Consider the following 27818-nt stretch of genomic DNA (forward strand, 5'->3'; position numbering starts at 1 on the left):
TCAATAAAGCAGACAGGAAGTGATCACACAGGCCTCTTATTATTATAAAAGGAGATAAACAGCTATAATTGTTTCTGAAACTAAGTTTCAAGCCTAATGAAATTCTGCCTTTGGGATGGTTGTGGATTCTGTAATTTCTCAGGCTGTATTAATCATGTGCTGGCACCAACAAAAAAGTGTCTGCCGTACTATTTTGGATGAGTTTGCAACTGGACATACAGTGGGGCCAAAAGGTATTTAGTCAGCCACTGATTGTGCAAGTTCTCCTACTTAGAAAGATGAGAAAGGTCTGTATTTTCATCATAGGTACACTTCAACTATGAGAGACAAAATGAGAAAAAAAAATCCAGGAAATCACATTGTAGGATTTTTAAAGAATTTATTTGTAAATTATGGTGGAAAATAAGTATTTGGTCAATAACAAAAGTTCAACTCAATTCTTTGTAACATAACCTTTGTTGGCAATGACAGAGGTGAAACGTTTCCTGTAAGTCTTCACCAGGTTTGCACACACTGTAGCTGGTATTTTGGCCCATTCCTCCATGCAGATCTCCTCTAGAGCAGTGATGTTTTGGGGCTGTCGCTGGGCAACACGGACTCCACAAATTTTCTGTGGGGTTGAGGTCTGGAGACTGGCTAGGCCACTCCAGGACCTTGAAATGCTTTTTACGGAGCCACTCCTTCGTTGCCCGAGCGGTGTGTTTGGGATCATTGTCATGCTGGAAGACCCAGCCACGTTCCATCTTCAATGCTCTCACTGATGGAAGGAGGTTTTGGCTTAAAAACTCACGATACATGGCCCCGTTCATTCTTCTCTTAACACGGATCAGTCGTCCTGTCCCCTTTGCAGAAAAACAGCCCCAAAGCATGATGTTTCCACCACCATGCTTCACAGTAGGTATGGTGTTCTTGGGTTCTTCTTCTTCCTCCAAACACGACGAGTTGAGTTTTTACCAAAAAGTTCCATTTTGGTTTCATCTGACCACATGATATTCTCCCAATCCTCTTCTGGATCATCCATATGCTCTCTGGCAAACTTCAGACGGGTCTGGACATGTACTGGCTTAAGCAGGGGGACACGCCTGGCACTGCAGGATTTGAGTCCCTCTCGGCGTAGTGTGTTACTGATGGTAGCCTTTTTACTTTGGTCCCAGCTCTCTGCAGGTCATTCATCAGGTCCCTCTGTGTAGTTCTGGGATTTTTGCTCACCGTTCTCATGATCATTTTGACCCCAGGGGATGAGATCTTGACCCCAAGGGAGATTATCAATGGTCTTCCATTTTCTTACAATTTATTCACACCAACCTGCTTGCCTATTGTAGATTCACTCTTCCCAGCCTGGTGCAGGTCTACAATTTTCTTCCTGGTGTCCTTCGACAGCTCTTTGGTCTTGGCCATGGTTGAGTTTGGAGTCTGACTGTTTGAGGCTGTGGACAGGTGTCTTTTATACAGATAACGAGGTCAAACAGGTGCCATTAATACAGGTAACGAGTGGAGGACAGAAGAGCTTCTTAAAGAAGAAGTTACAGGTCTGTGAGAGCCAGAAATCTTGCTTGTTTGTTATTGACCAAATACTTATTTTCCACCATAATTTACAAATAAATTCTTTAAAAATCCTACAATGTGATTTCCTGGATTTTTTTTCTTCTCATTTTGTCTCTCATAGTTGAAGTGTACCTATGATGAAAATTACAGACCTCTCTCATCTTTCTAAGTAGGAGAACCTGCACAATCAGTGGCTGACTAAATACTTTTTGACCCCACTGTATGCCCTAGCCATCCTTGTTTGGGAATCCATAAGAGCATCAATGGCAATGCTCTCTAAATAGGACACGTCATTCCTGTCTCCTGAATGATGGAGTGAAAGCAGCCCATTGTGACATTGTGTACATGCAATCTAACAACACCCCACCTAGACATTTATTTTATTCATTATTAGTATTTTACCGTCATGTTTTATACACTTTGGTTACAGTCATGACAGGACCGGTAGTTACTGGTTCAGGTTTAATGTCAAACACAGTCACTAACAATCTCCAATTAACCTCACTTGCATGTCTTTGGACTGTGTGAGGAAACCAGAGCTCCCAGAGGAAACCCACGCAGACATGGGGAGAACATGCAAACTCCACCTGGGAATCAAACCCAGGACCTTCTTGCTGTGAGGCAACATCCCACACAGACATAGCCAATCATGTCTGTGTGGATGCCTGTCCAGCTGATAATACCGCTGAGGTTCAAACTTAGATGGCAGTGGTAGGGTTATAGGGTGGGCTAGGGTAATAGACGGCTGCACCACCTGAGTACACACAGATCCAATCAGAACAACAGCTCTAGTCTTGAATCAGGTGTGTAACTCATGGCATGTAACATAAACCTGCTGACACATCAAAACTTTCTTAATCGTGATGCTACCTGTTTCAATGGAAGGAATTGGACTGAAGTAAGGGTGGCTCTTCAACATCTTCAAACCTTCAATGGTCTCACCAAGAAAATAATGTTAAAAATATATATAATTTTAACTATTGCACACAGTAATTTTACAATGAGCCTCAAACCCTTCATGAATGATTTTTCAGCTGCTAGCTTCAAGTTGACATAGAGGTTAGAAAGCCTGTTTTCTTAAAACCACAGTGTCATCTACCAACATTTCTGAGTTTAACACACGTCAACCAAGAAGTAAATACGGCCCAAAAAAGATTATTTAAATACAGCTTATATTTACCCAATTATTTAGACTTAAAGTAAGCTCAACCAATGGTTGAGGTCCATTAAAGGGCTCCAGACCATTAAAGGGTTAAGTGACAAAGAAGCAAGTCTGCCAACATTGCTTTTGAATAAATGGACGATTTCTTTCGGCAGTTCCTTTTAGGGGTTGCCACAGGGGATCCACATATTTGATTTGGCACAGTTTTAACACCGGGTGGCCTTCCTGATGCTTCCATCCTATTTTTCCGAGCTTGGGACTGGCACTAAGGTGCACTGATTTGTGTATTTGTGAGCCCAGCCTGGGATTTGAACCCCAAGAACCTAGGCACTGAGCACTGTTGCTTATAAAAGATTGCAGGTTCAGCAGACACGGCTTTAATTTTATGATCCAACTATACATATAATCCCAGCCAACATAAAAACACTGGAACTGTATAGAGGGCGAACATGGCCAACTCGCTTATCCGTTCACAGGATGGAAACACACAGTCTGAGAACTCCGACCTTTCATAAAGCCAGGAGGAGCTGTGCCATGGAAAACAAGGAACAAACAGTTAAAGCAAACAATCCTGAGGCGATTGGCTGGTGGCCTGGACAGTCTGGGTGGATATAGGGTCAAAACCTCCGTGCTACAATATTGACACTGCATTGTTATGTAAGCATGCTTGAGACACGGGAGTCTGACGCTGAGCCAAGTCACTCAAGAATGTAACGTACTGAAATTTTAAAAAGCACACAACTTCAGGCTGTTGGGAACAATTCCATCCATTTTTTGGCAATGAATCCAACCGAGTGGCATCAGAGTTGCATGATGTTGCATGATGCCTCCTTTGAATGCCTGGCAGTGGAGGAGCAGAGAAGAAAAAAAAAAAGAAAAAAAACACACGATGAACACCAGAGCTGGGATCTTGTATACATCGTATCAAATCTCAGCTCTGCCTGCTGGCTGGGCTGAGCGGCCACATGAACCACGATTGGCCTGTTGTTCAGATAGGGTTGAGATATTAAAGCCGGATAGGGACTCTCTCATAACTAATGCAATTGCGACTTCTGCTGGCTGATTGATGCCACCTGCACAGAGACGGGAAAAGAGTGCTTGTCAGGGTGTGTCTCTCCGTACACAGTGCTGATCTGAACTGCACTCGTCAAAGTGTAGGTGACAAAATGCATACGGCTGCTGCCCACGTGTCGGAGGGGGCGTGGGTTAGCTTCGTTCTCCTCAATCAGAGAGGGGATCGGCATTGGTGGAGAGAAAGAATGATGCAATCGGGCAATTGGACACACTAAAAAGGGGAAAAAGGAGAAAAATACAGTTCAAAAGTGAGAAAGAGAATAAGGAAAACAGCGAGGGTGATTAAGAGGCCACGGGAGAATAGATGTCAGAGCGTTTCCAGAAGCAGGCTGGTTTTTCTGCATGTTTTTTCTCTCCAGCTGAATGTCACGCTTCCCAGACAAGAGAAAAGGACGTGGGGATAATGAGCATTTTTATGTATGACTTAATAAATCAACAGAGTGTGCGGTGCGTTGGCCGGTCCGTGGAGAATCTGCCTGGACTGCGGGCCGGAGCTTGAGCTAACCAGCAGAACAATGGGCTTCTGTGTGTAGCGCTGGCTGTTCCTACCACTTTCCCTTTTACATTCGCTTCCTTTCTCTGCACTTTTCTCTTTCTCTCTCTTAATCTTCCACTTGATCCTCCAACGCCTCCATTTCTTGTTTATGTATTCGCCCTGACTGGATGCTCTAAGACCCCCTCCCCCCCCCCCCCCCAATCACCCAACCAGCACCACCTTTCTTTCTCTCTCGACTTGTTTATTGATTTTCTAGATTAAGAATCCCGGCGAGAGGGATTGTAACGCACAACCATAAAATTATTTTGGGTTGTGCTTATTTGCCTTTCCCTTGCATCTATTTGGCCTGTGTCTGTAGACAATTATGCTTCCCCAGCCCAGTCTCAGGTGCTAATAATGAAGGACAAATAGAATCATAGTGTAAACTTCCCCTTCTGATGAAAATTTATATTAACTTTCTGCCACTGTAAACAGACAGGCATCGTGCCGTCCTCCCTGGTGAACAGCACATGAATTCGCTCATTTCTACCCATGCACCCTAGGAAGTGGTGCATTTAGACTACCAAATCGAGGGCAAAACAAAGCCTCGTTGTGTAACCTCACACCTATTTTTCCGAATGTGTAAAGACAAAACATGGGTCTGTTCAGCCCATCAGGGTAAATCTGTGCACGTGTGTGTGTGTGTGTGTGTGTATGTGTGCTAGTGTATTTGTACGTGTGACTCCAGCAGGCTCACACTGTCGAAGTCCTGCCAGCAAAAACAGGCTGAAAAGAACAGGCTTCCATCGTTCAGTGCAAGCACAAACATTCATCCGCTTCCCACCTCGAGCAGACGCTGTTATGGATGGCTTTGGTGAACGCACGCCGCACGTATGTGAAGGAGCACGTATAATAGTTTACTGTGTTGCCAGCAACCTGTGGAGAGAATTAGGCAGTAGGGGCCCAGCACTCGAAACAACATCTGTAACCCATAGTAATACAGCAACAAATAGAGGGAGGGAAAAGAGAATGGTTCCAATCAACACTAATGGTGCTAATTACTGCTACTACAATATAATTAGATTCATTCAGGTAGTAAATGCATAAAGCAGAGATGCGTAGCAAACTAAATGATTTGTTTACCGCAGCCGTAAATCATGCTAGATTAATGCTATCGGCCTGTCGGACGTTTATTTATTAGGATTTTTAATGTCATGTTTTACACACTTTGGTTGCATTCATGACAGGACAGGTAGTTACTGGTTGCACAAGATTCATCAGTTCAAGTTTAATATCAAACAGTCTTGGACTCACTTGCATGTCTTTGGACTGGGGAGGAAAATGGAGCTCCCGGAGGACACCCACACAGACACGAGGAGAACATGCAAACTCCACACAGAAAGGACCCAGACCACTCGGCCTGGAAATCGAACCCAGGACCCTTCTGCTGTGTTGTTTGTGTATTAGGATTTTTACATCATGTTTTACACACTTTCGTTACATTCATGACAGGACTGATAGACAATTTTGTATCTCCAATTCACCTCACTTGCATGTCTTTGGACTGTGGGAGAAAACCCACACAGACACGAGGAGAACATGCAAACTCCACACAGAAAGGACCTGGACCCCTCCACCTGGGAATCAAATCCAAGACCTTTTTGCTGTAAGGTGACAGTGCTACCCACCGAGCCACCATGTCAGATGTATTCACAGGCATGATTGGCTGTGTCTGTGAGGGGAGATGGGTGGCTGAACAGCCTAGCCGTTCAGAAGTCACTTGTTAGTGCGATTTGTGCCTGTACCAGGCCTGGCTAAAATAAAATGTGTGCCACTGAATGATCCGCTGTGGCGATTATTAACACGTAGTCTGGATATAGCACAGAAACAACATCAGGCTACATTATAGTAGTAAAAGTAAGTATCCAGTATAATCTGTCATATGTGGATTTGCCAAGACTGAAATTTGGCCACCCTTAACACGGTAGAAAAAAATATTTTAAACCAGTAGCTCCAATGACTTATTTTTACTATCTAGATAGAGAACATTACAACACCATTTAAATTCAACAGTACATGGTGCACCGTATGTTCACTAAACTGGCTTTTTAAGGTGGCGCAGCGGTAAGACACGCTAGCACATCTCAAACTCAAAGGTTCGAATCTCAGTTCTGCTACTGGCAGGCTGGGATGGCTAAACGGACGTTAATTGGCTCATCCGGTGGTGAGTTACTGAAGAGAATTCTTTATAACTGATGCAATGTCAGTGTCACCTGCACAGAGACAAGGGATAACGGGGATAAGTGCATAACTCTCCGTAAGCGATACTGAGTGCCATATGAACTTATGCAGGTGAAAAGATGTGGTCAGGTACTGCACATGTGTCAGAGGGGGGCGTGTGATAGTCACGGCTCTACTAGGTCAGGAGTGGATGTCATCAGCAGTACAGAGGAAGCAAGATGCAGTTGTAGCCTAGCGGTTAAGATACTGGACTGGTAAGTAGAAGGTCGCTGGTTTAAACCCTACAACTGCCAGGTTGCCGCTGTCTTAATTGCTTAGGCTGTATACTGTAAGTCGCTTTGGATAAAAGCTTCCGCTAAATGCCGAAAATTTCAATGTATAGAGCACATGTAACAGTGTAAAAATTAATTACTGCTCTTAAAATTGACCTAAGTATTAGTGTAAGACTTAAATTATACGAGGGATCTTCAAAAAGTTTCCGCACTTTTATATTTTGTTTGGAAACGGTGAGGGTGGGAAGAGTAGTAATCGGTCGTGTCTGTGAGACTGAGGGAGAGCTTATAGTCCGGATTTAGTGGCATCTGATTTCCACCTTTTTGGACGCTCAAAGAAGCTTGTCGAAAGTCGAAATACACGTAACAATGTAAATAAACATGTAACAGTGTAAATAAACATGCAATTTTCCACCTATACATGAACTTTACAGCCTTCACCTGCTCAGTCTGCACTAGCGCACACATCCCGGGAGCATTGTCATCGTCTCTGCCACACACTTCCTTATGAAATTCAATTCATCCCCTGTGCGCTCCGGCCGGCTTTAGTAAAGCTTTTACTTTCAACTGGTGTAGAGCGCTGGGGTTTAGATAAGGTGACGCAGGGCCATTCAGCGCTTTTATCTGACTTCTCCGAGAGGAGTGCTTTACACGGGCTTGACCGAGAGCTATCAGCTATATCTGCTCGAAAACACAACAGAGCCCCACTTACACCATCGACGCGTGCAGGGATAAAAGCCGAGAGCAAAGGAAAAACGAAGATGAACAGAGGCGCAAGCGAGAGGAACTTCCTCTCCTTTCTAGCGCGCACTCGATTCGCTCGGTTTGTCCTTCGAGTGATTACGATCCGTCTCCTTTTCACAGTTCCACGCCGATGAGCGGCGCGCGGTCGGAGAAATACCTCTTAATAAATGTTGCATTTAAGGCAAAGAAAGAGCACTCCGCACTTCATTTAAAACCAGGCCGGAGCGGTGGAAAAAGAAAAGCTCTGTGGATGGTGGGTAAATGAACGTAACGCTTTTCTCTGTTTAAGCTTGTTTTTGTTGACAAGCACTTAATACTTACGTAACACTAAATACACGCTCACAAGTGTATCCTGCCAGAGGCGAGGAGCAAAATCAGTGCAGTGCCAGCGAGATAAAGTGCTTGTCAATACTCACAGCTTCACATACATGCCAAGAAAACGTATTGGAAAGTAAATTCATTAGATGGATTCATGAATTATGTTTTTTAACTTAAATTTAATGCTAGGGACACATTTATGTTTCAGCTTGGCTACTTGCAATCGACTCTTTAGTTACTTGGGGTATGATCTCGCATTCTATGGTTGCAGATTCAAATCCCGGACAAGCCGAGCAGTATCATCTTTTTCTTTCGGCTTCTCTCATTATGCCTAGTTCACACTACACGATTTTTGCCCTGATTTTCGCTCGCCGACTGGTCGGCACTAGATTTGCCGGCTCGGGAGCAACTCAGTGTTTGCTCGGCGATCGAAACTCGGCTCTTGATCGCTATGTGTGAACTACTCAACAACTCGATCCGAGCGGCTCGCCGAGCACTAGGCGACCAAAGAGAGATATCTAGCATGTCAAATATCTGGATCTGAGTCGCTTACAATGAGTGCTATGTGTGAGGGGAAATCAGAGACCAGAGAAGCTCGCCTGCAATTCCAGTTGGTGATAGATCGTGTAGTGTGAAACCCCCTATCGCCTATCAGTCGTGTAGTGTGAAAGCCACACCGACTTAAAAGACTCCCGATTACAAGAGATCCAGTTGTGTAGTGTGAACTGTACAGCGACCTGACGACTTGGAAAGTCGTTTAGTGTGAACTTGGCATTAGGTGTCGCCACAGAGGATTACTCGTCCCTATCTAGTCCTGTCCTAAACATCCTTATCTGTCACAACAACCACCATCATGCTCTTCCTTACCGCATACTCTTCAGCCTACCTCAGCACCCTACTCCACTTATATTACTTTATAATTGTCACTAGCCCTTGCCAAATGCTTGTATAGTGCTTCTTACAATGGACATTGTCTCCAAGCAACTTTACAGAATCCAGTACCAACAGACCAAAAACCCCTGTTGAGCAAGCTCAGGATGACAGTGGCAAGGAAAAACCTTGAGAGGAACCAGACTCAGCAAGGACCCATCCTTCTTGGTTGAAGGATGCCATTGCCATGGTGCTTACAACCTAAAGTTCCAACTTAGTAGTAAATGAATGAATGATTCCTTTCGACAGCTCCTATTAGGGGTCACCACAGCAGATCAATCAACCTCGTGTATGATTTGGTACAGATTTTAAACTAGATGCCCCTCCTGACCCAACCTTCCTATTTATCCAGGCTTGGAGCCGACACTAAGGTTGCACTGATACAGTATGTGTCCCTCCAAAAGTTAGTATTTGTGAGCCCAACCCGATTTGAACCCCAGGAACTCAGCCATCAGCACAAGCTTACCAACATAAGTTTAAATCATAAATTTACAAACATATAGGTTTTAACATCCACTTTTCCCCACTGTGCTGCACCACACTACTTCACTTAGATGGAGAGATTTGCATAAAGCAGCTTTTTTAACTTTTGATGCTGGAGGTTAGTCGCTTAACAACCATTATGAAAAGCTCTGCCCTGCCTGAGCTTGTCATCACCTAGGAAAACACCATTTTGCTCCCATGGACTCATGAATGGCAATAGCAGGGATCTACTTCTGAATTTTTAAATGAATGATTTTTAATGTGCCATTCAGAAGCCTAGGTCAATACTTGGGTGGTTTTGGAACCCATCTCGAAAAACCTAGACGCAGTGTGGACCAAACACTAACCAATTAGATAACTGATTCACCTAGGGGCAATCTAGAACAGCCAACCAGAGTACATTAAGGACATTAGTAACAAAAAGTTCAAATGGCAGGGTCGTCAGCTACAGTGTATCACAAAAGTGAGTACACCCCTCACATTTCTGCAGATATTTAAGTATATCTTTTCATGGGACAACACTGACAAAATGACACTTTGACACAATGAAAAGTAGTCTGTGTGCAGCTTATATAACAGTGTAAATTTATTCTTCCCTCAAAATAACTCAATATACAGCCATTAATGTCTAAACCACCGGCAACAAAAGTGAGTACACCCCTTAGTGAAAGTTCCTGAAGTGTCAATATTTTGTGTGGCCACCATTATTTCCCAGAACTGCCTTAACTCTCCTGGGCATGGAGTTTACCAGAGCTTCACAGGTTGCCACTGGAATGCTTTTCCACTCCTCCATGACGACATCACGGAGCTGGCGGATATTCGAGACTTTGCGCTCCTCCACCTTCCGCTTGAGGATGCCCAGTATTTCACAGTACATATTGGAGTTCATGTGTCCCTCAATGAAATGTAACTCCACAACACCTGCTGCACTCATGCAGCCCCAGACCATGGCATTCCCACCACCATGCTTGACTGTAGGCATGACACACTTATCTTTGTACTCCTCACCTGATTGCCGCCACACATGCTTGAGACCATCTGAACCAAACAAATTAATCTTGGTCTCATCAGACCATAGGACATGGTTCCAGTAATCCATGTCCTTTGTTGACATGTCTTCAGCAAACTGTTTGCTGGCTTTCTTGTGTAGAGACTTCAGAAGAGGCTTCCTTCTGGGGTGACAGCCATGCAGACCAATTTGATGTAGTGTGCGGCGTATGGTCTGAGCACTGACAGGCTGACCCCCCACCTTTTCAATCTCTGCAGCAATGCTGACGGCACTCCTGCGCCTATCTTTCAAAGACAGCAGTTGGATGTGACGCTGAGCACGTGCACTCAGCTTCTTTGGACGACCAACGCGAGGTCTGTTCTGAGTGGACCCTGCTCTTTTAAAACGCTGGATGATCTTGGCCACTGTGCTGCAGCTCAGTTTCAGGGTGTTGGCAATCTTCTTGTAGCCATGGCCATCTTCATGTAGCGCAACAATTCGTCTTTTAAGATCCTCAGAGAGTTCTTTGCCATGAGGTGCCATGTTGGAACTTTCAGTGACCAGTATGAGAGAGTGTGAGAGCTGTACTACTAAATTAAACACACCTGCTCCCTATGCACACCTGAGACCTAGTAACACTAACAAATCACATGACATTTTGGAGGGAAAATGACAAGCAGTGCTCAATTTGGACATTTAGGGGTGTAGTCTCTTAGGGGTGTACTCACTTTTGTTGCCGGTGGTTTAGACATTAATGGCTGTATATTGAGTTATTTTGAGGGAAGAATAAATTTACACTGTTATATAAGCTGCACACAGACTACTTTTCATTGTGTCAAAGTGTCATTTTGTCAGTGTTGTCCCATGAAAAGATATACTTAAATATCTGCAGAAATGTGAGGGGTGTACTCACTTTTGTGATACACTGTATATGATTTTAGCCGGGCCCTTGGACCAGAACTGTTGGATTATATCCTTGGTCTCTACTGTAAATGGATGTGTGTGCTTAATAAATGAGCGTAAAGGTGATTACAGTGATTCATAGTATTGAACCCTACTTCAGTGATCCACAAGCCAATTTACTATCAATTTCCATTAATTAATTCATGTATTTATTAGGACTGTTTTACACACTTTGGTTACAGTCATGACAGGACAGATAATCACTGTTCAAGTCAATGTTGAACACAGTCATGGACAATTTCGTTTCCATAATTCACCTCACTTGCATGTCTTTGGACAGTGGGAGGAAACCCACACAGAAACAGGGAGAACATGCAAAATCCACACAGAAAGGACCTGGACTGCTCCACCTGAGAATCGAACCCAGGACCATCTTGCTATGGTACTGTGCTTCCCTAATTCATTAAATCCTAGCTTTGCCCTATATTACATAAAAGCCACCAACCTAGAATGGCAAATCTTGCTGTGAGGTGACAGTGCTACTCACCAAGCCACTGTGACACCCTGAAGTATTATTAAACACATCTGGTGAGTATTTGTTTTACAATATTTAAATTAATGATGGTTTGTAATCTAGAATGATCATCCCAGATTGGACCGCAGTTACTGAAGATACTAAAGATAAACTGAATTACCGTACCCACAGTGCCACCCCCAATTTCTATGAAATGAAACATTTCCATGTGTGTGTTGCGAAATCTGCAATCTGTAATCAATGTCAAAGCCCCACACATGCAGGCTTTCAATCTGTGGGTCAATAGTGTGTGTCTGGGTCTGCATGGCTGCTCGTACACTTTTCCCCTAAGGAGTCAATCAAGAGGCTCCCTGCTCTCAGATGTAAATACCTTAACCTTAATTACCGCCGCTCTGACCTCGACAGGCCGTGCTGAGGAGGGAGAGCCATGCACTGAGCTTGCTTGCTCCCCAAATGTCAAAAAGTTATTGCGCACACCCCGTTACTGAAGAAATATGTGCTTAAGCCTACACAGGAGAGCAGAAAACCCCGCTCCGGCTTTATCACTCCTGGTGTGCTGGGGGTGGGAGACGAGCCGGATGAAATAAGATAGAGTTCAACAAACACGGTACGAGGCTGAGCCGGTCTCGTCGGCGCTCCAGGTGAAGACAAACTATTGTTTTCAGTCCATTTACCTGAGCGTCGGGCTATCGTTAGACCGTGGTGGGCCAGTGAATCATTCGTCCAGGTGATGGATCTCTCCGGTGTGTCTGAATGAGCGCCCGGTTCCAGCAAAGATCGGCGCAGTTAATAGCACTGCGTCTGGCTAATAGAGGGCCCATGCGTCTTCGTCAGTGCCGGCCCGGCTACTTACGAGGCTGTAAAGAACGACTACCTACTGCATGCTGCATGCGCCCGTGCTCGTCATGCCGATTTTCCGATTATGGCGTGCGTCTGACCTTTACGGAGAGTGGAATGAGATACAGTTCTTTCTCCATCTGACAAGGAGTGGCCATCAATCAGAGCCGCTTCACAGAAAGGGCTGGTGAGAATACAAGCGGAACAAGAGGCATCAGTTTGGGAACTTTTGGAATGACCTGGATTTCTGCTGTATTTAATTATAAAATGGGATCTTTATATAAATCTAAATTATTAAAAATTGCCTGAATGACAAAATAAATAAATAAATAAACAAATAAATAAATACATAAATACATAAATACATAAATAAACAAACAAATAAATACATGAATAAATAAATACATAAATAAATACATAAATAAATAATTAATACATTTTTTATTCATTTCATTTTTACTACTGCTTTAATCTGGTCAGTGTCACGGTGGGTCTGGTTTCTGCTTCGGTCTGAAAACACTGGACACAAGGCAGGAATACACCCCAGACAGGGAACCAATCTGTCTCAGGGCTTCGACCAATTAAGACATAGCCGTTCATGTCTGTGTATGCACCCGACTGGCTGATAGCACCTGCTGAGATTTGTTATTTATTTATTATTTATTAGGATTTTAACATCATGTTTTACACACTTTGGTTACATTCATGACAGGACAGGTGGTTACAGGTAACACAAGATCCATCAGTTCAAGTCCAGTTAACCTGACTGCATGTCTTTGGACTGTGGGAGGAAACCAGAGATTCTGGAAGAAACCCACAAAGACACAGGGAGAACATGCAAACTCCACACAGAAAGGACCCACCTGGAAATCCACCAGGGAATCGAACCCAGGACATTCTTGCTAAAAGGTGACAGTGCCACCTACTAAGCCACCGTGCCGCCTATTTAATCATAAAATGTGATTTTTATAAGTCCAAATAATTCACTTTTTATTAATTTTATTTTTGCCACTGTTTTTTTCTGGTCAGCATCACAGTGGGTGTGGTTTATCTGTAACCAGGAATACCTGGTTTCAATGGGTTGCCAGTCCATTACAGGGCTTCGACTGCAAAGACATAGCCGATCATGTCTGTGTAGGTGCCCGGCCGGTCGACAGCACCTGTCCTGATTCGATCCCAGATCCCAGATCTAGCGTCACCCGAGTGCCTTATTTGACAATCACACGATGTAATCATTCACATTCTAGGCAGGAAATTATATTTCACCTTCGGCATTAATTTACTCTTAGAACTTTTCCTCTTTCTGTAGCTGCTGTTCAGACCTGCACAATGATCAGGAGGAATTTGAGCATGTTCTGGGATTTGCTAAAATCCATGAGCAGCCCTTTAGGCTATGTCATAACATCTCAAGATGTCAAGGCCTGAACTTATTTTGTTTATTTATTTGTGTCTTTTGGCTCCTTGGCTTGCATCATTCAATTTCAATTAGATTTTACAAGCTTCCTGATGTTTTTCAGTAAACCCTTGTGTGATCGTTGCATGATATTCAATCGATGAAATGCTTTCAAGCATTTATGACAATTCTTCTTCAAAGGTTCTCTAGCACTGGTTTTATTAGGAGATGCTTTACATGATCATATCTTACCCAATTGTTTCGCCGAGGCTTTGCTTGTAGAACTGTTTGTGCTATTACTATAAACATAATGCGTTTTTTAATCATTATGATCAGAATAGCAGAAATTCCGAGGGGTTCACAAACTTTTCCTTGCCACTGCTTATTCTGCTCAGTGTCAAGGTGGGTCTGGTTTCTGCTTTGGTCTGCAAACACTGGGCTCAAGGCAGGAATACATCCCAGACAGGGTGCCAATCTGCCTCAGGGCTTCGACCAATTAAGACATAGCCGTTCATATCCGTGTAGGCGCCCGGCCAGCTGATAGCACCTGCCGAGATTTGTTATTTATCTATTATCTATTAGGATTTTAACATCACGTGATCATTATGATCAGAATAGCAGAAAGACATGCAAGTCCGAGGGGTTCACAAACTTTTCCTTGCAACACTACACACATGCATGCAGGCAAGAAAGCACGTTCATATAAATCTATACGCTAGCGCTGTAATCAGCTGCCTGAATACGCTTAGCCACCATAAACAACGATCGTCCAAGCACACACCATGACAAGCTTATAAGAGGAACGTAGCATGAACGAAGTCATGCTGCACCCCCTCACCAACCCACCCCACCGAGCTAATCTACATCTTTCATTGAATCAAGAATGGAAATTTAGCAGAAATGCTTCTTTTTCAATTTCATGCTGAAGTAGCTCAAGTTAGTGGATGTAATTTTTCCTAACAAGAAAATTTATCACTGTGTCGTTCACTTAGCCCGGCCATACGAGACACAACCGGCTTTTCTTTTTTTTTCTTAATACATTTTCTTTTGCTGGGCTTTGATGAATGTGCCAAAAGCATGATCACTTCGTCCGAAGCACTCACGATGAGAATGGCACAATTATACTGCTTAATAAAAAAAAAAACCCTTCTGACTACAATCTCCCCATCAAAAATAAATGACACATTATTCATAGTGCAGTCAAAGTGCGGAGTATAAAAGATGCTAAGTGAAGCATTTCACCTCCATCGCTGATGGTCAAAGTACAGATGAGTCCAATATTATATCTAGCACTACTGTACGACTACGGCTGGCAGGATCCAACAAGTCATAGCTTCACTAAAAGCACCCACATCTTGACTTGAAATGCCCCGTGGACTTTGTGTGTAAAGGAACACAGCCCCGAATGTTGAAAATGGTACGACTGGTTGGAAATCATTTCTAAGAAGAAAAGGCCAACGTTTATGCATGAGTGCATCGGGGCCTAGCAGGCAAATTCATTCGCGGGAACATACATCAAATAACTTCTGGTAAATACGCAGGCAATAACAATCACGTTTCAATTGAAACGGAGCCGGCGCTGAAGGGCTCAAGCGTGAAACGAATATCAGCTTAGTATCAAGTCAAGCGTGAAGCATCACACACAACGTTAATGCATGCACGGCATAGGATGACAGTGTTTCCTTATCACGAAATACACCCACACACACACAGCCACCCGCCCTCACACATGTATTCACAGTATTCTCAGACACACACTTGCTTAGCAGGGTCGACGGTGGGGCAGAGAGATGTATCGGTATGTGTACAGTGCTGTATGTGTACAGTAACATCACAATTATCAGGTGTTAGTGCAGCAACAAGTAACCAAGACTGGGTTTGGTTTAAATAGTCATTCAGTTACCATCTAACCATACTGGTCAGTGTCATGATGGGTCAGGAGTCGAGCTGGAAGTACAGACTGGAAGATTAGCCAATTTACCTACTGTATGTTTTTGGGAGGTGAAAGGAAACCCAAAACATCTGAGAAAAACCCATGTGGTTATAGCAAAAATAAATCAATAAATAAAATAAATAAAAATATAAAAATAAAATTATTATTAATAATACAATTAATAAATAGAAATAAAATACATATAAATAAAATAAATAAAATATTTTTATAATAAAATAAATAAATATAAATAACATTAAAATAAATAAAAAATAATAAACAAAATACGATAAATAAATAAAATAAAAAAAAAAAAAATTAATTAATTACTTTAAAAAATGATAACATTAATAAATATAAATAAGTAAGTAAATTAAAAAAAAAATCCACACAGGATCAGGGGTAAAACTTGATCACTGGAGCTGGACTACACAAACACCAACAGCTATGGTACTCACTCTCTCACTTTCTAAGCTGCTTGTCATTATCATGGTCGCGGATGGTGCTGGAGCCTATCCCAGCTCTCAGTGGGTGCAAGGCACACAGAAACACCCTGGACAGGGTGCCAGTCCATCACAGGGCAGAAACACACACACACACATTTCAGTTTTTAGTATCTTCAATTATTCTGACTGCATGTCTTTGGACTGTGGGAGGAAACCCATGCAGACACTGGGAGAACATGCTGGGAATTCCACCTGAGAATTGATGTCCACCCAGGACCTTCTGGCTGTGGTACCTGGCTTTTCTAATTAATGAAATCATCGCTTCCCCCATATCACATGAAAGCCACCAACCTGGAATGACAAATTCCACCCACTACAGGGGGTAACTAGTATGCGTACAGGAGAATACTAAATGCCCCCTATAGTGGACAAGAGCTTAAGCAGCACAAGACTGGAATTAGTGCTGTTCTGATTGCCATTCATTCCAACTGGAACACAGAATAATTATGTTGTTTTGGGGTCCCGGCCAGAGATGGCCTTGGTATCTTTAAGGCTTGTGATCTATAGACAGATGCTAGCACAGCAATGCAGTACGTGGAAAATTTTATGCCTCCAACATTAGGGGCGTTTATAGTTATAATTACAGGGACACTGTATGGACAAAAGTATTGGGACACCCTTACTAATTGTTGAATTCATCAGTTTTAGCAACAACTATTTCTAACAGGTGTAATAAATTAATTAAATAAAGGAAATTCCATGCCTACAACTTTACAGCAACAGTTTATGGAAGGCCCTTTCCTGTTCCAGCATGACTGTGTCCCTGTGCACAAAGCAAAGTCTATAAAGGAATGAAGAAAGCTTAAAAAAAACTCCAGGGAACATGAGCAACACTGAACAGCTTTGGAATGAACTGGATTATCAGTTGAGGCTTTCTTGATCAACATCAGTGCCCAGCCATACAAATGCTCTTTTGGCTAAATGGGCACAAATTCCCACAGACATACTTCTTGTCTTGTAAGAAGCCTTCTCAGAAGAGTGGCTGTTGTTGTAACTGAAAAGTGAGTTACAATTATGACTAAATACAATTTGAGCAATAGAAGGTTATGTGCCTTTCTCAGGGGCCAGACAGTGGTAACTTGGCGGTGGTGGGGCTTGAACTGGCAACCTTCTGATTACTAGGCCAGTTAACCACTGAACTACTACTGTTCTTGAAATGGAATGTCCAACAAGCTTATAGTCAGGTGTCCGAATACTTTCGGCTGTAAAAATGTCATCATTCATGCCACATCGTCACCGCTAGCATTCAGTAGGCTGCATCGTGCACGCGCTCGGTTGAGGATGAAGACGTGTCCACAGTGACAGCACTAAAGAAGACACGAATGAAAAGCAACCCCACTTCAAAATCAGTCGTACGAGCCCTTAGCGCGAAACACCCACGGTGTGAACGAGTGAAATCGCAGGCTAAGTGACACATGCATGTGTTTGAAAAGCCTCTTGTGTATTTGCGAGGTGAAACCAGGCTTATTTACCACATTTGTTCGAAAGCCTCGAAGAGGGGCTGGCTGAGAGGCTCTCTTACATATGCATTCGGCGTCTGGGAGCAGTGGGCCGTGAGCCGAGCCGAGCCGAAAGCACTCGCGCGCTTGCGTCGAGTCTCGCTCTACCCACGATATAAGCGACCGAGATATTCAAGTGTAAGTCTGCAGCCAGCGCATGGAAAATCGAGAGAGAGAGAGAGAGGACCAGAGTGTAGCAGCATCCCGACCCGTATCTCCCTAACCAGATTTCCATCGTTTTAATATTTGTTAGCAAAGCCGCATACACAAACATTTCAGGGCAGGCGTTTCACGGGCTGATTTGTTACTATTCATGGCCGGAGCCGGGAGAAACTGTTACACTAGACATGCTTGTTAAATTCACAAGGCGCCAAAGCTGCCTTCTAGCAAATCTCACAAATCCTGCCTCTTGGTTGTCAGCTTAAGACGCTCAGCGTACGCATATGAGGTTTTTTTTTAAGCTCTGTTAAATGGTTAGCGGTGTCGCAGACTGTCAAAAAAGTGAAATAAATAAAGAAATAAATAAAACGTTCTTGCGCTTTTTTGCTCGTTATGTTAATGCATGCAGATACTCGAGCTGCATGTGGTCCTTCACGTGAAACGCAAAGCAAATCCAGTCACTACGACTACGACTACAGATCATGAGTTTCAGGTGTGCGCTCCACTGTGTGTGTGTGTGTGTGGAAGTGAGTGAATCGACGCTCGCTTAAAACCTCGCTTTAATGGGATGGGTCAGCGTATAAACGTTCAGTTAGCGAGGGCGGCCAGAAGCCTCGGCCGTTAAGACTCTATAGATCCGGTGTCATTAATTTCCTCAGGCGGGGCGGTTAGGAGGCATAAAAGGAAATGAGTTGAGAAGTGGCCATTGATCTCCACCCAGGCTGCCTGTTTGAGTTTTATTTACCCGCTGAGATTAACCTTAATTGCTGAACATAACCCGCGGGGGTCACGTAAATAGTGATGCAGCACAACTGCAGGACAAACCTCACTTCACGTGTCGATAATATCTTAAAGACATGGACAAATGTATAAGAATTTAACATTTATTCTGTTCTCTAGAAAGTACTATTGGTTCATGTCAAATGCACTATAAGGCCAAAAGTATTTGGACACCTGACTTGACCACCTCATCAAAAACAAGTGGTGACCTCACCTAGTGACCTCTATGTGATCTTTTTGGCTATAACAACAAAAGCCTCTAAAAAAGCCTTCTCACAAGACAAGAGGTATGTCTGTGGAAACTTGTGCCCATTCAGTCAAAAGAGCATTTGTATGGTTGGGCAGCTCCACTGAAGTTCTAGTTCATTCCTAAGCTGTTCAGTGGGGCTGATGTCCACTAGCTTTTCTTCATGTCTTTATAGACTTTGCTTTGTATACAGAGGCACAGTCATTCTGGAACAGGAAAGGGCCTTCCCTAAAGTGTTGTTGCAGAGTTGGAAGCAAATAATCTCCTTTACTTTATTGATTTATTACACCTGGTACAAACTGTTGTTGCTGAAACTGAAGAATTCAACAATTAGAAGGGGCGTCCCAATACTTCTGTCCATATAGTGTACCATTGAATGGCGCCCCTGGAGTCAAGAGCGTCAAGGGCCTTGCTCAATGGCCCAACAGTGGCTGCACAGCAGAGCTGGGATTGATAGCCAGTGTTTCATATGAACCATCTCAACTATCTACGTCTTCCTCAGACTGCACACGGACAGACCTCGGTAGCTCAGTGGTTAAGGTACTGGACTAGTTATCAGAAGGTTCCTGGTTCAAGCCCCACTTTAACCAAGTTACCACTGTTGTTCCCTTGAGCATGGCACACATGGCGTTTGCTAAATGCCACAAATGTAAATGTAAACTGAATGGGCTACAGGAGCAGAAGACCACAACAGGCTCCACTCCTGTCACAGAATCTGCTTTGCACTTCGACATCTTGGACAGTTTAAATACAGATTGCTAACTGAATTGCCGTAGGATTGCTAGAAACCAGTAAATGTGAGGCACTTGAATGCTATGCGAATAAAAAACGTTAAATTGCTAAAGACAAAATTTTAAGTTTGCATATTACATGGGAAATGTCTCATTACACGGTCCGTGACGCGATTTTCATGGCCGTGAATTAGGAAGAGTCCTATTTATGTTATATATTATTCAATATAAAGTCCTACATATATATTATTGCACTGGTCCTACATGATTAGCCTTTGAGATAAATACATAAATAAGCAGGTGTACAGGCGTTTCTAATAAAGTGATCAGTAAGTGTATTATACCCCTAGGTGATGGTCTTATTTCATCTATAGTGAAACACAGTGTGTGTGTGTGTGTGTGTGTGTGTGTGTGTGTGTGTGTGTGTGTGTGTGTGTGTGTGTGTGCGCGCGCGCTCCACCTGTGAATGTCTTTGACCTGCCTGGTCCTTCATCACAATGGCACAGAGCTGCTCGAGCATAAAATGCTAGTAAGTGTTTGTTTCCAGCAGATTTCACTCCCAGTCCTGATCTCCCAATCTCCCGCCCGATCTTCTCTCTCCCTCTCGCCCTTCATCCCTCTTTTCACGTCTGTTTCAGGACTGCGGCTTGACATTTCACCGGGTCTCTGGAGAGCCCAGTGTGAAATGGTGTTACTACACACTGTAAATTCCATGCAGCCACATGTAATATGTAATATGTAATACACCTTAAATGTGGATGACCGTCCAGGTTGGTGGCCGGAGTGCTGGAAGAAGTGAACGTGTGGATCATGTTTGTGTGTGTGTGTGTGTGTGTGTGTGATAATAATAATAAAAGAAGCAAACATGTGAATGGTTGTCATTCACTACGCTATCTGTGTGTCATCGCCTGAAGGATGACGACTTTATATATCAGGCTTGAATGTAGCGCACTGCCGGGACTCTCTAAAGAAATGCTGACGATGAACTGAAGAAGACAATAAATATGAACATGCAGACCCAGCAAACCTTCAAAAACCTTAAAAATCTACTTTTTATTGCATAAGAGCTCCATATAACGAAATTCTGATTTAACAGACAAAATCTAGAAAACTGAATGTCCAGTCTGACTCTTTAAAATCCCACGAGAAGCAAACCAAGACCAGTAGTTCAGTAATTTTGTTTACATAAGTGACTATATAAGGCTTTTTGTCGGGAGGCTCGCTTTGTTCTCGCCTATTTTTCTGGTGTTTTATGCTTAAATTTGGCAAGTTCTAGTGCACAGTTATGGCGTCCCCACTATATTTCTCCCCAGTAGTACAGTAAGTGCATGTTCAGCACTTTTGTGGACCTTACTGCTGTTGTTTTGCAAACCTTGCTGTTTCGGACAGTCGCATTTTACGGACCAGTGCTCCACCCTTAGTCCGTTAAATCAAGGGTCCACTGTAATTCTATGCATCTCCCGATCTACTTAATTCCAATTCCGATGAAGGAGGCGTGTGTCTAATCTGTAGCCGCTTCTTATCGCCTGCCAGTGTTAGGTTCCCACAAAGAGCCGTATCGCGTAAGGAAAGCCATGCTAAGCTCCATGTGAGCTAAGTCACATGGGGCTTAGCGTGGCTCTCCATACGCAAAACTTCTGCTGAGGTTTCAACCCTCTGCAGTGGTGTGCTAGCGCATCAGATCGCTTTGCACGATTACGGGGAGTCACATGGGGCTTAGCGTGGCTCTCTGTACGCGACACAGCTCTTAGTGGGAGATCGCAGGGACCTCGTTCAACCTTCCCTCCTAGTGCTAGTGCATCAGATCGTTTCGCACGATTAGTGGGGGTCATATGGGGCTTTGCATGGCTCTCCATACATGATAAGGCTCTTTGTGGGAGATCGCAGGGACCTCGTTTGACCTTCCCTTCATCAAACACAGCCAACTTTGTTTGTGTGGCCTGGTCAAATAGGTGGCATTGCTGAGGTTCGAACCCACAAGTTCAAACTTTCCACTGTGGTGTGCTAGTGTGTTAGATCTCTGCGCCACCCGAGTGGCCAAAAATGCACTGTTTTAATTTCTTCCATTAATTCATATTAAAATATTTAAGATAAAGAGGTTTGGCGTGGCTCTCCGTACACAATACGGGTCTTTGTGGGAGATCACAGAGACCCCCGTCTGACCTCCAGCCGGCCAACTGTGTTTGTGTGGCCCGGCCAGGTAGGTGGTTTAAGATACGCCCGAGTGGCCAATAAAAATCTTTTATCAGTGCAACTGACCCAACGTCTTTGCCCTTAATGCTTTCAGAATCAATTATTGCAAAATGTTAACAATAATCAATAAAAAAATTAACATAACCTAAATATCTGGCAACCCAGTGGCACATATTTTTTCCTCATTAGATAAAAAGTCATTTTAGCAAAACCCCAACAGAAGCAAAACTAAATATTGTGCAAAGCAGTCTAAATCTTTGATCACAGTGTGTATTTTACACCATGGTTTATATCCCAGTGTGATAGTTTACATAAATGTAAAACACTCTGTGCCAGATGTTTGAAAAGTCAATGTGGAAAGACAGATCTCGAGCACCATGGACTACAATGTGTATCATAATCAGGGCAACCTGACATTTGTGAGGAACGCCTGGTTTGTCTTTGTTTACAATCTGTAAGGGTGTGTGTGTGTGTGTGTGTGTGTGTGTGTGTTATTTACATGTTGGAGTGGGGTAGGCTTGAGCCGGTGTGATGAAGATAATGAGCTCCGGTGTTGGAGTGTAAATGAGCGAGTCACCTCGGCCAGCCTACCGGCACAGGCCGAGACTCCAGGGGTGATTACCTCTTTAAATTATGCTCAAGGGCAAAGCACTATTTGCATCAGAGGGGCTTTTATTTGGCTGATGAACGGCGGAGACCGTCATCATCCCGCCTGGAGATGTGGCACTCCGCGCTCCCTGCGGACGGCACTCAGAATGAAGAGGGTTACACAGACAAAGGCGTGGAGAGAACCCGTGCGCTGGCGTTACCTTACTTTCCTCCTGAATGACATTTGTGCCCTAGAGACTTACCTCCCCCCCCCCAAAAAAAACAAAAAACATTTATTTATTTTCCACTACAACATAATTTACCCTGTCGAGTTGGGCTGTGTGTCTGATGTACCCACGATTGCAGGCTTGGATTACAAATTTCTAACAGATCAAATTAAATAACTGGTAGAAATCAAGCAAAGCTACACACCAAATAAAAGGTTCAATTCCTATTTCACTATTCATAGTTAGTGCCTTCATTTTCAGTCGCACCCCTCGTCAAGCCATTACGCCCCAACACCTCCTCCCAAGTGGCTCTCCTTAGCCGTGATTCTGCCTCCAATTTCATTTGCTTTTAAACCCAGAAAATATAAAAAAATGGCTGACATCAGCTGTCAGATATCTCATCTTAAATTCTCCTCAAGCTAAAATTTCGGGTTAATTGCTGTCACTCTTACATTGGGCCGGTGACTTACAGGAGATTCGCTGTAACGATTGCTGCTGGCACAGAATTAAAAAGGTGGGGGGGGGGGGGACACTGTCCTTTTGCATCTGCATATGACGTTCGGAAACACCGGCGCAACTTTAGTATTCATCCACGAATCTGCACAAACACCAGTTTTAATGGCTCTAATATAGAACAGAACAACAAAGTTTGCTTTTTGCACCTCAAGTCACACATGAGGCTGCAGTCTTCAAAAACTAAATCTAAATATATATAAAAGGATGAGTTGTAGATCAACGTAATCATGTAACAGCTCCATTACTGTATGGATCTTCAGATCAATGCACAGCCTTCATGTATTCACATTATCATTACCATACATTAAAACATCTATCCACTGCAGGCCTACAATCCATTATTATTATAAACCGAGCTGATTATTTATTACTCTACAACACAGGGCTTTTTAAAAATGTGGAAGTTTTATAACTGGTCCTATTTAATGTCAGACCAAAAACTAAGACCAAAGGTTAAATATATACATTTTAGAACTATGGGGGAAGATAGAGAACTGACAAATGTCAGTAAAACAAACCTGCAACAGCAAACACAATCGTTCTGCACTGACAAAACATAATAACAGTGAATTCATGCAAACATGCATTCATGAACAGTACCAACGCTTAGTTAAATGTTAATGTTGTTACAACAGTATCAAACAATCTGCATCATATGGCTTCTACATTTCTGTTCATGCAATGCATAACCAGCAGGACTAAGAGACTAAGGTATCAATTTTAGATCTATATAAAATATTAAAGCAGTATTAATAAAAAAATTAAAAAAACCATTAGAAATGCATCACGTGGTACTTAATCAGAACCCAAAACAAAAGTGGACTATTTTTGTTTTCATATCATTGCAATTTACTGTATTAAAAAAGAACATCAGCCCATAGTCACATTTTGAAATTAAATCCCAATTTAAAGCTTTTTGTGATATTAGAGCTTTAAAAAAGGGAGTAAGTACAACCATAGAATCTCCTACAAAACAAATCAATGAGCACCACACTGCTCCCAAAAAAGAACAACAATCACTTTGTGGGTTTTCATTATGATATCATAAGATGTCAAAGATTTTAAGTACTAAGCAACACAGACATCTTCGCAGTAACCAAGCTGATTCCTTGGAAACAGGGCACACAGAATGTCAAAAGTGTGTGGTGATGTGCAATAGGTTTATACCACAGGTCTGAACTCACCTACAATTACATTATTATTATTGTTATTATTATTGTTATTACTTTTATTATATATATATATATATATATATATATATATATATATATATATATATATATATATATATATATATATATATATATATATATAAATATATATATATATATATATATTTATATTATTATTATACAACAATAGTCATAATAATAATAATAATAGTAATAATAATAATAATAATAATAGTAACAATAATAATAATAATAGTATTTTTAAAACTTAAGGCGATGACCTATTTAAGGAGTTATTACATTTAAAATAGATGTATTTATTCTTAATAAAAGTTCTAAATGTTTAAAACCATTTCCACATCTTCACTCTAAACTTTAAAAGACTGCTGGCTGCTTTAGTTAGCTGCATGTGTGTGTGTGTGCGTGCGCGTGCGTGTCTGCGCGTGTGTGTGCGTGTGCGAGTAGGTTAAAACAGAGGAGCGTAATGAGAAAGAGGGGGTTGACCCCAATCAGACGTCTGTGAGGGGAGAGACTGGGATGGAGACAGAGAGAGAGAGACGGATGCTGTGATGATGAATGGGAGGAGAGGCCATGGTGTCGGGGAGCTGTTGTAATCACCAGCTGGAGTGTGTACGTACGTACGTGTGTGTGCGCGTGTGTGTTGGAGGGAGGTTAGTAGACGAGTATACGCAACCCTGTAGGACACATTTCATTTCGCTATGGTGCTTTTTTTACAAACACTTAATATACACTTATTTACAGTATTAAATAATGTTAATATTCCAACTCTAAGTGTTAAATACTGATAATATTTATACATGTATGTGAAGGTCACATAACCATATAAAAGCTGAACCATAAGAACAAACAAGGAAAAAAACCTCAGAGATCCAAAGTCCCAATACTAAGATCAAGTCACACACTCGACCAAACTAACTGAAATATATATTTTCCACTCTACCAGTCCCACTGGTGGACTGGTCATTGATACACACCTACTTTGCTCAAACCTACACTTTATTTGAAATTATGTACAGATTCCAAAATTCTTTTTTTATTTTTTTTTTACCTAAATTACCTGAGCACAAATGTAAAGGAAATGTAAAGTGTTATGGGTTAAAAAACATGCTGTGAATAATAAATAATAAACAACTAATTACTGATGTATCAAATATGCTACAAATCAAAACTCATTTAATTTTTTAAAAATTAACAGATGGTCAAACAAACAACAGTTTCAATGAATTAAAATATTCTGGCAATTATTTGGTGGTTTAGGCTTTACAGGGTTAAACACACACACACACACACACACACACATATTCATGCACATTGTTCGCATTGTGCTATATACTTAAAAGAGAATTAGAGAAGTATAAAGGCTGAACCACAAACTTTTCAAATATGGAATGAATTTACCCTCACATATGAATACACACACTCAAGTTTCAACGTACATACTTTCATGCAGACAGAACAGCACCCCTTAATCCCTAAACCTTATGGGTAGCCAGTCAAAACAAAAGCCTCAGCTTTTTTAACCTCAGCAGCACTTCAGCAGTTCATTCAAACCTTTGTAATCTCTCTCTAATTTCTCTCTCACTCACACACACACACACTTCAACAACCCAACAAAGTCTATGCATTACTACACACACTGCTTCTTTTATTTATTAGTCAAAAACACAAAGCAATAGAGCAATTAAATTTAATGGCAACAATGTATATGTGGTAAACTTTAGTGAGTTTGTTATCTAGACACCGGTACAATGCAGTGAGAAGCCTTAAAGAGGCCTGAGTGGTAGTGAGTCGAGTTAGGAGGCCCTCTGGTGGAAAAAGAGGCCAGAAATCTATCCCAGCAGCCCTAGACACTTATCTGAGCACTACTCCCCCGTCCTGCCTCGCACACACACACACTTAGCCTGGGATGCAGAGTGCCATCCAGACAAACACATCAATACAAATAAATAAAAAATAAATACATGCCAAAACTGACCAAAACTGAAAATAGACTTATAAAATTAGACTATAAGCAAAGCCAGTAAGCAAAGTACACTGCATTAAAATCCACAAGCCAAGTCCAAATGTGCAACCATGAACACAAATAAATAAAAGCATTAAAATACACAAATTACCAAACAATGAGTCCAGTTCCTACAGCTTCTGTGCAAACGGACAGTGAGATGAACGTGAGCTCTGGCACACGAGTGGAAACGAAAAAGCCCTGACTGACTGACTGAGAGCGAGAAACACAACTTACCTGCTGTTGTTGCAGATGCAGCAGCTCGACTGTGCTTACTTCACTGCTCGTGTCACCGCTTGATCTTCCATCTCTACTGCCAGCATCTAATTGGCTGCTTAGGGTGCTCATTCCATTTTGACTCATTGAACTGTTGCTTATTGTCTCACTGGCCGACTCCTGCATCATGACTTAATACCTAGAAGTGATTAAGAGGCACTGTTAAGGCTCTTGTTACAACCCCCCCTCTTTCTTTCTTTTTTTTTTTTTTGAAAGAATTTCCATTATTAAGCGGCCGTCCCTTTCTGCAAATTAAAGCATTTAATGGGGAGGGGGGAGGAGATGCAGGAGAAATTATGCATTCATTGTGTAAATGAAGCAATACAAAGAAACACTCCTGAAGCTTAAACCAGGGGTGTTCGGTGCTTATATATATATATATATATATATATTTTTTTTTTTTTAATGTACTGTATTTATTCATTTACAATTAAAATACATTTGCTTTGATGTTTATTTTTATTTAAAGCAATTTTAAGCAATGTGTAGAATGTGCCATTCTCTGCTTTTTTTTTTTTTAAATGAATCTAGCTGGAATCTTTTAACAAATAAATGTTATTATGAAGGGGAGTGTAAATGTGCCAGTATGTGAATGTGTATTTTTTATTGTAATCATGTCCTAAAATATCTCTGCTATGTCGCGACTGAATAACGTTGCTTAATGACGCACAGCTAATCATGCAAAATTAAAACTGGGTAAGCAAGGGAGGGTGAGTAGAACAAATCACATGGTACCATTCAGTCACGAACACTAGAATTCTCCAACAGCACAATGCAAGTGCTAACCACTAACCCAGTTCGTAGGATTTTTAGTGTGTGCATATGTATGTATGTATGTATGTATATATATATATATATATATATGAGGAACTCAAAGCCTTAATTTTACATCCACAATATACAAAATAAAATCTAATAAAATTAAAAAGCAACTGAAAAGATGAGGCACAAGCTGAAAAAAATATCTATCATGAACTTCACTAATGATTGCGCTAAAAACAGCATAAATTATGCATATTACCCTTGCTCGTCTTCTGTAATAAATGTTTTATTATTTTCCCTGCATAA

The 27818-nt window shown here is 42.0% G+C and overlaps 1 protein-coding gene across 1 annotated transcript in view; it reads right to left on the minus strand.

Annotated features, from left to right (window-relative positions):
• Positions 1-27818, minus strand: part of foxp2 (forkhead box P2) — a 163193-nt gene that overhangs the window by 75647 nt on the left and 59728 nt on the right. The window contains exon 2 of the mRNA XM_063006393.1: positions 26712-26889. Within this exon, the coding sequence (XP_062862463.1) occupies positions 26712-26879 (168 nt within the window). The 5' untranslated portion in view covers positions 26880-26889. The remainder of the gene's footprint in view (positions 1-26711; positions 26890-27818) is intronic.

This window comes from Trichomycterus rosablanca, chromosome 1, assembly GCF_030014385.1.
Source record: "Trichomycterus rosablanca isolate fTriRos1 chromosome 1, fTriRos1.hap1, whole genome shotgun sequence".
Taxonomy (NCBI): Eukaryota; Metazoa; Chordata; class Actinopteri; order Siluriformes; family Trichomycteridae; genus Trichomycterus; species Trichomycterus rosablanca.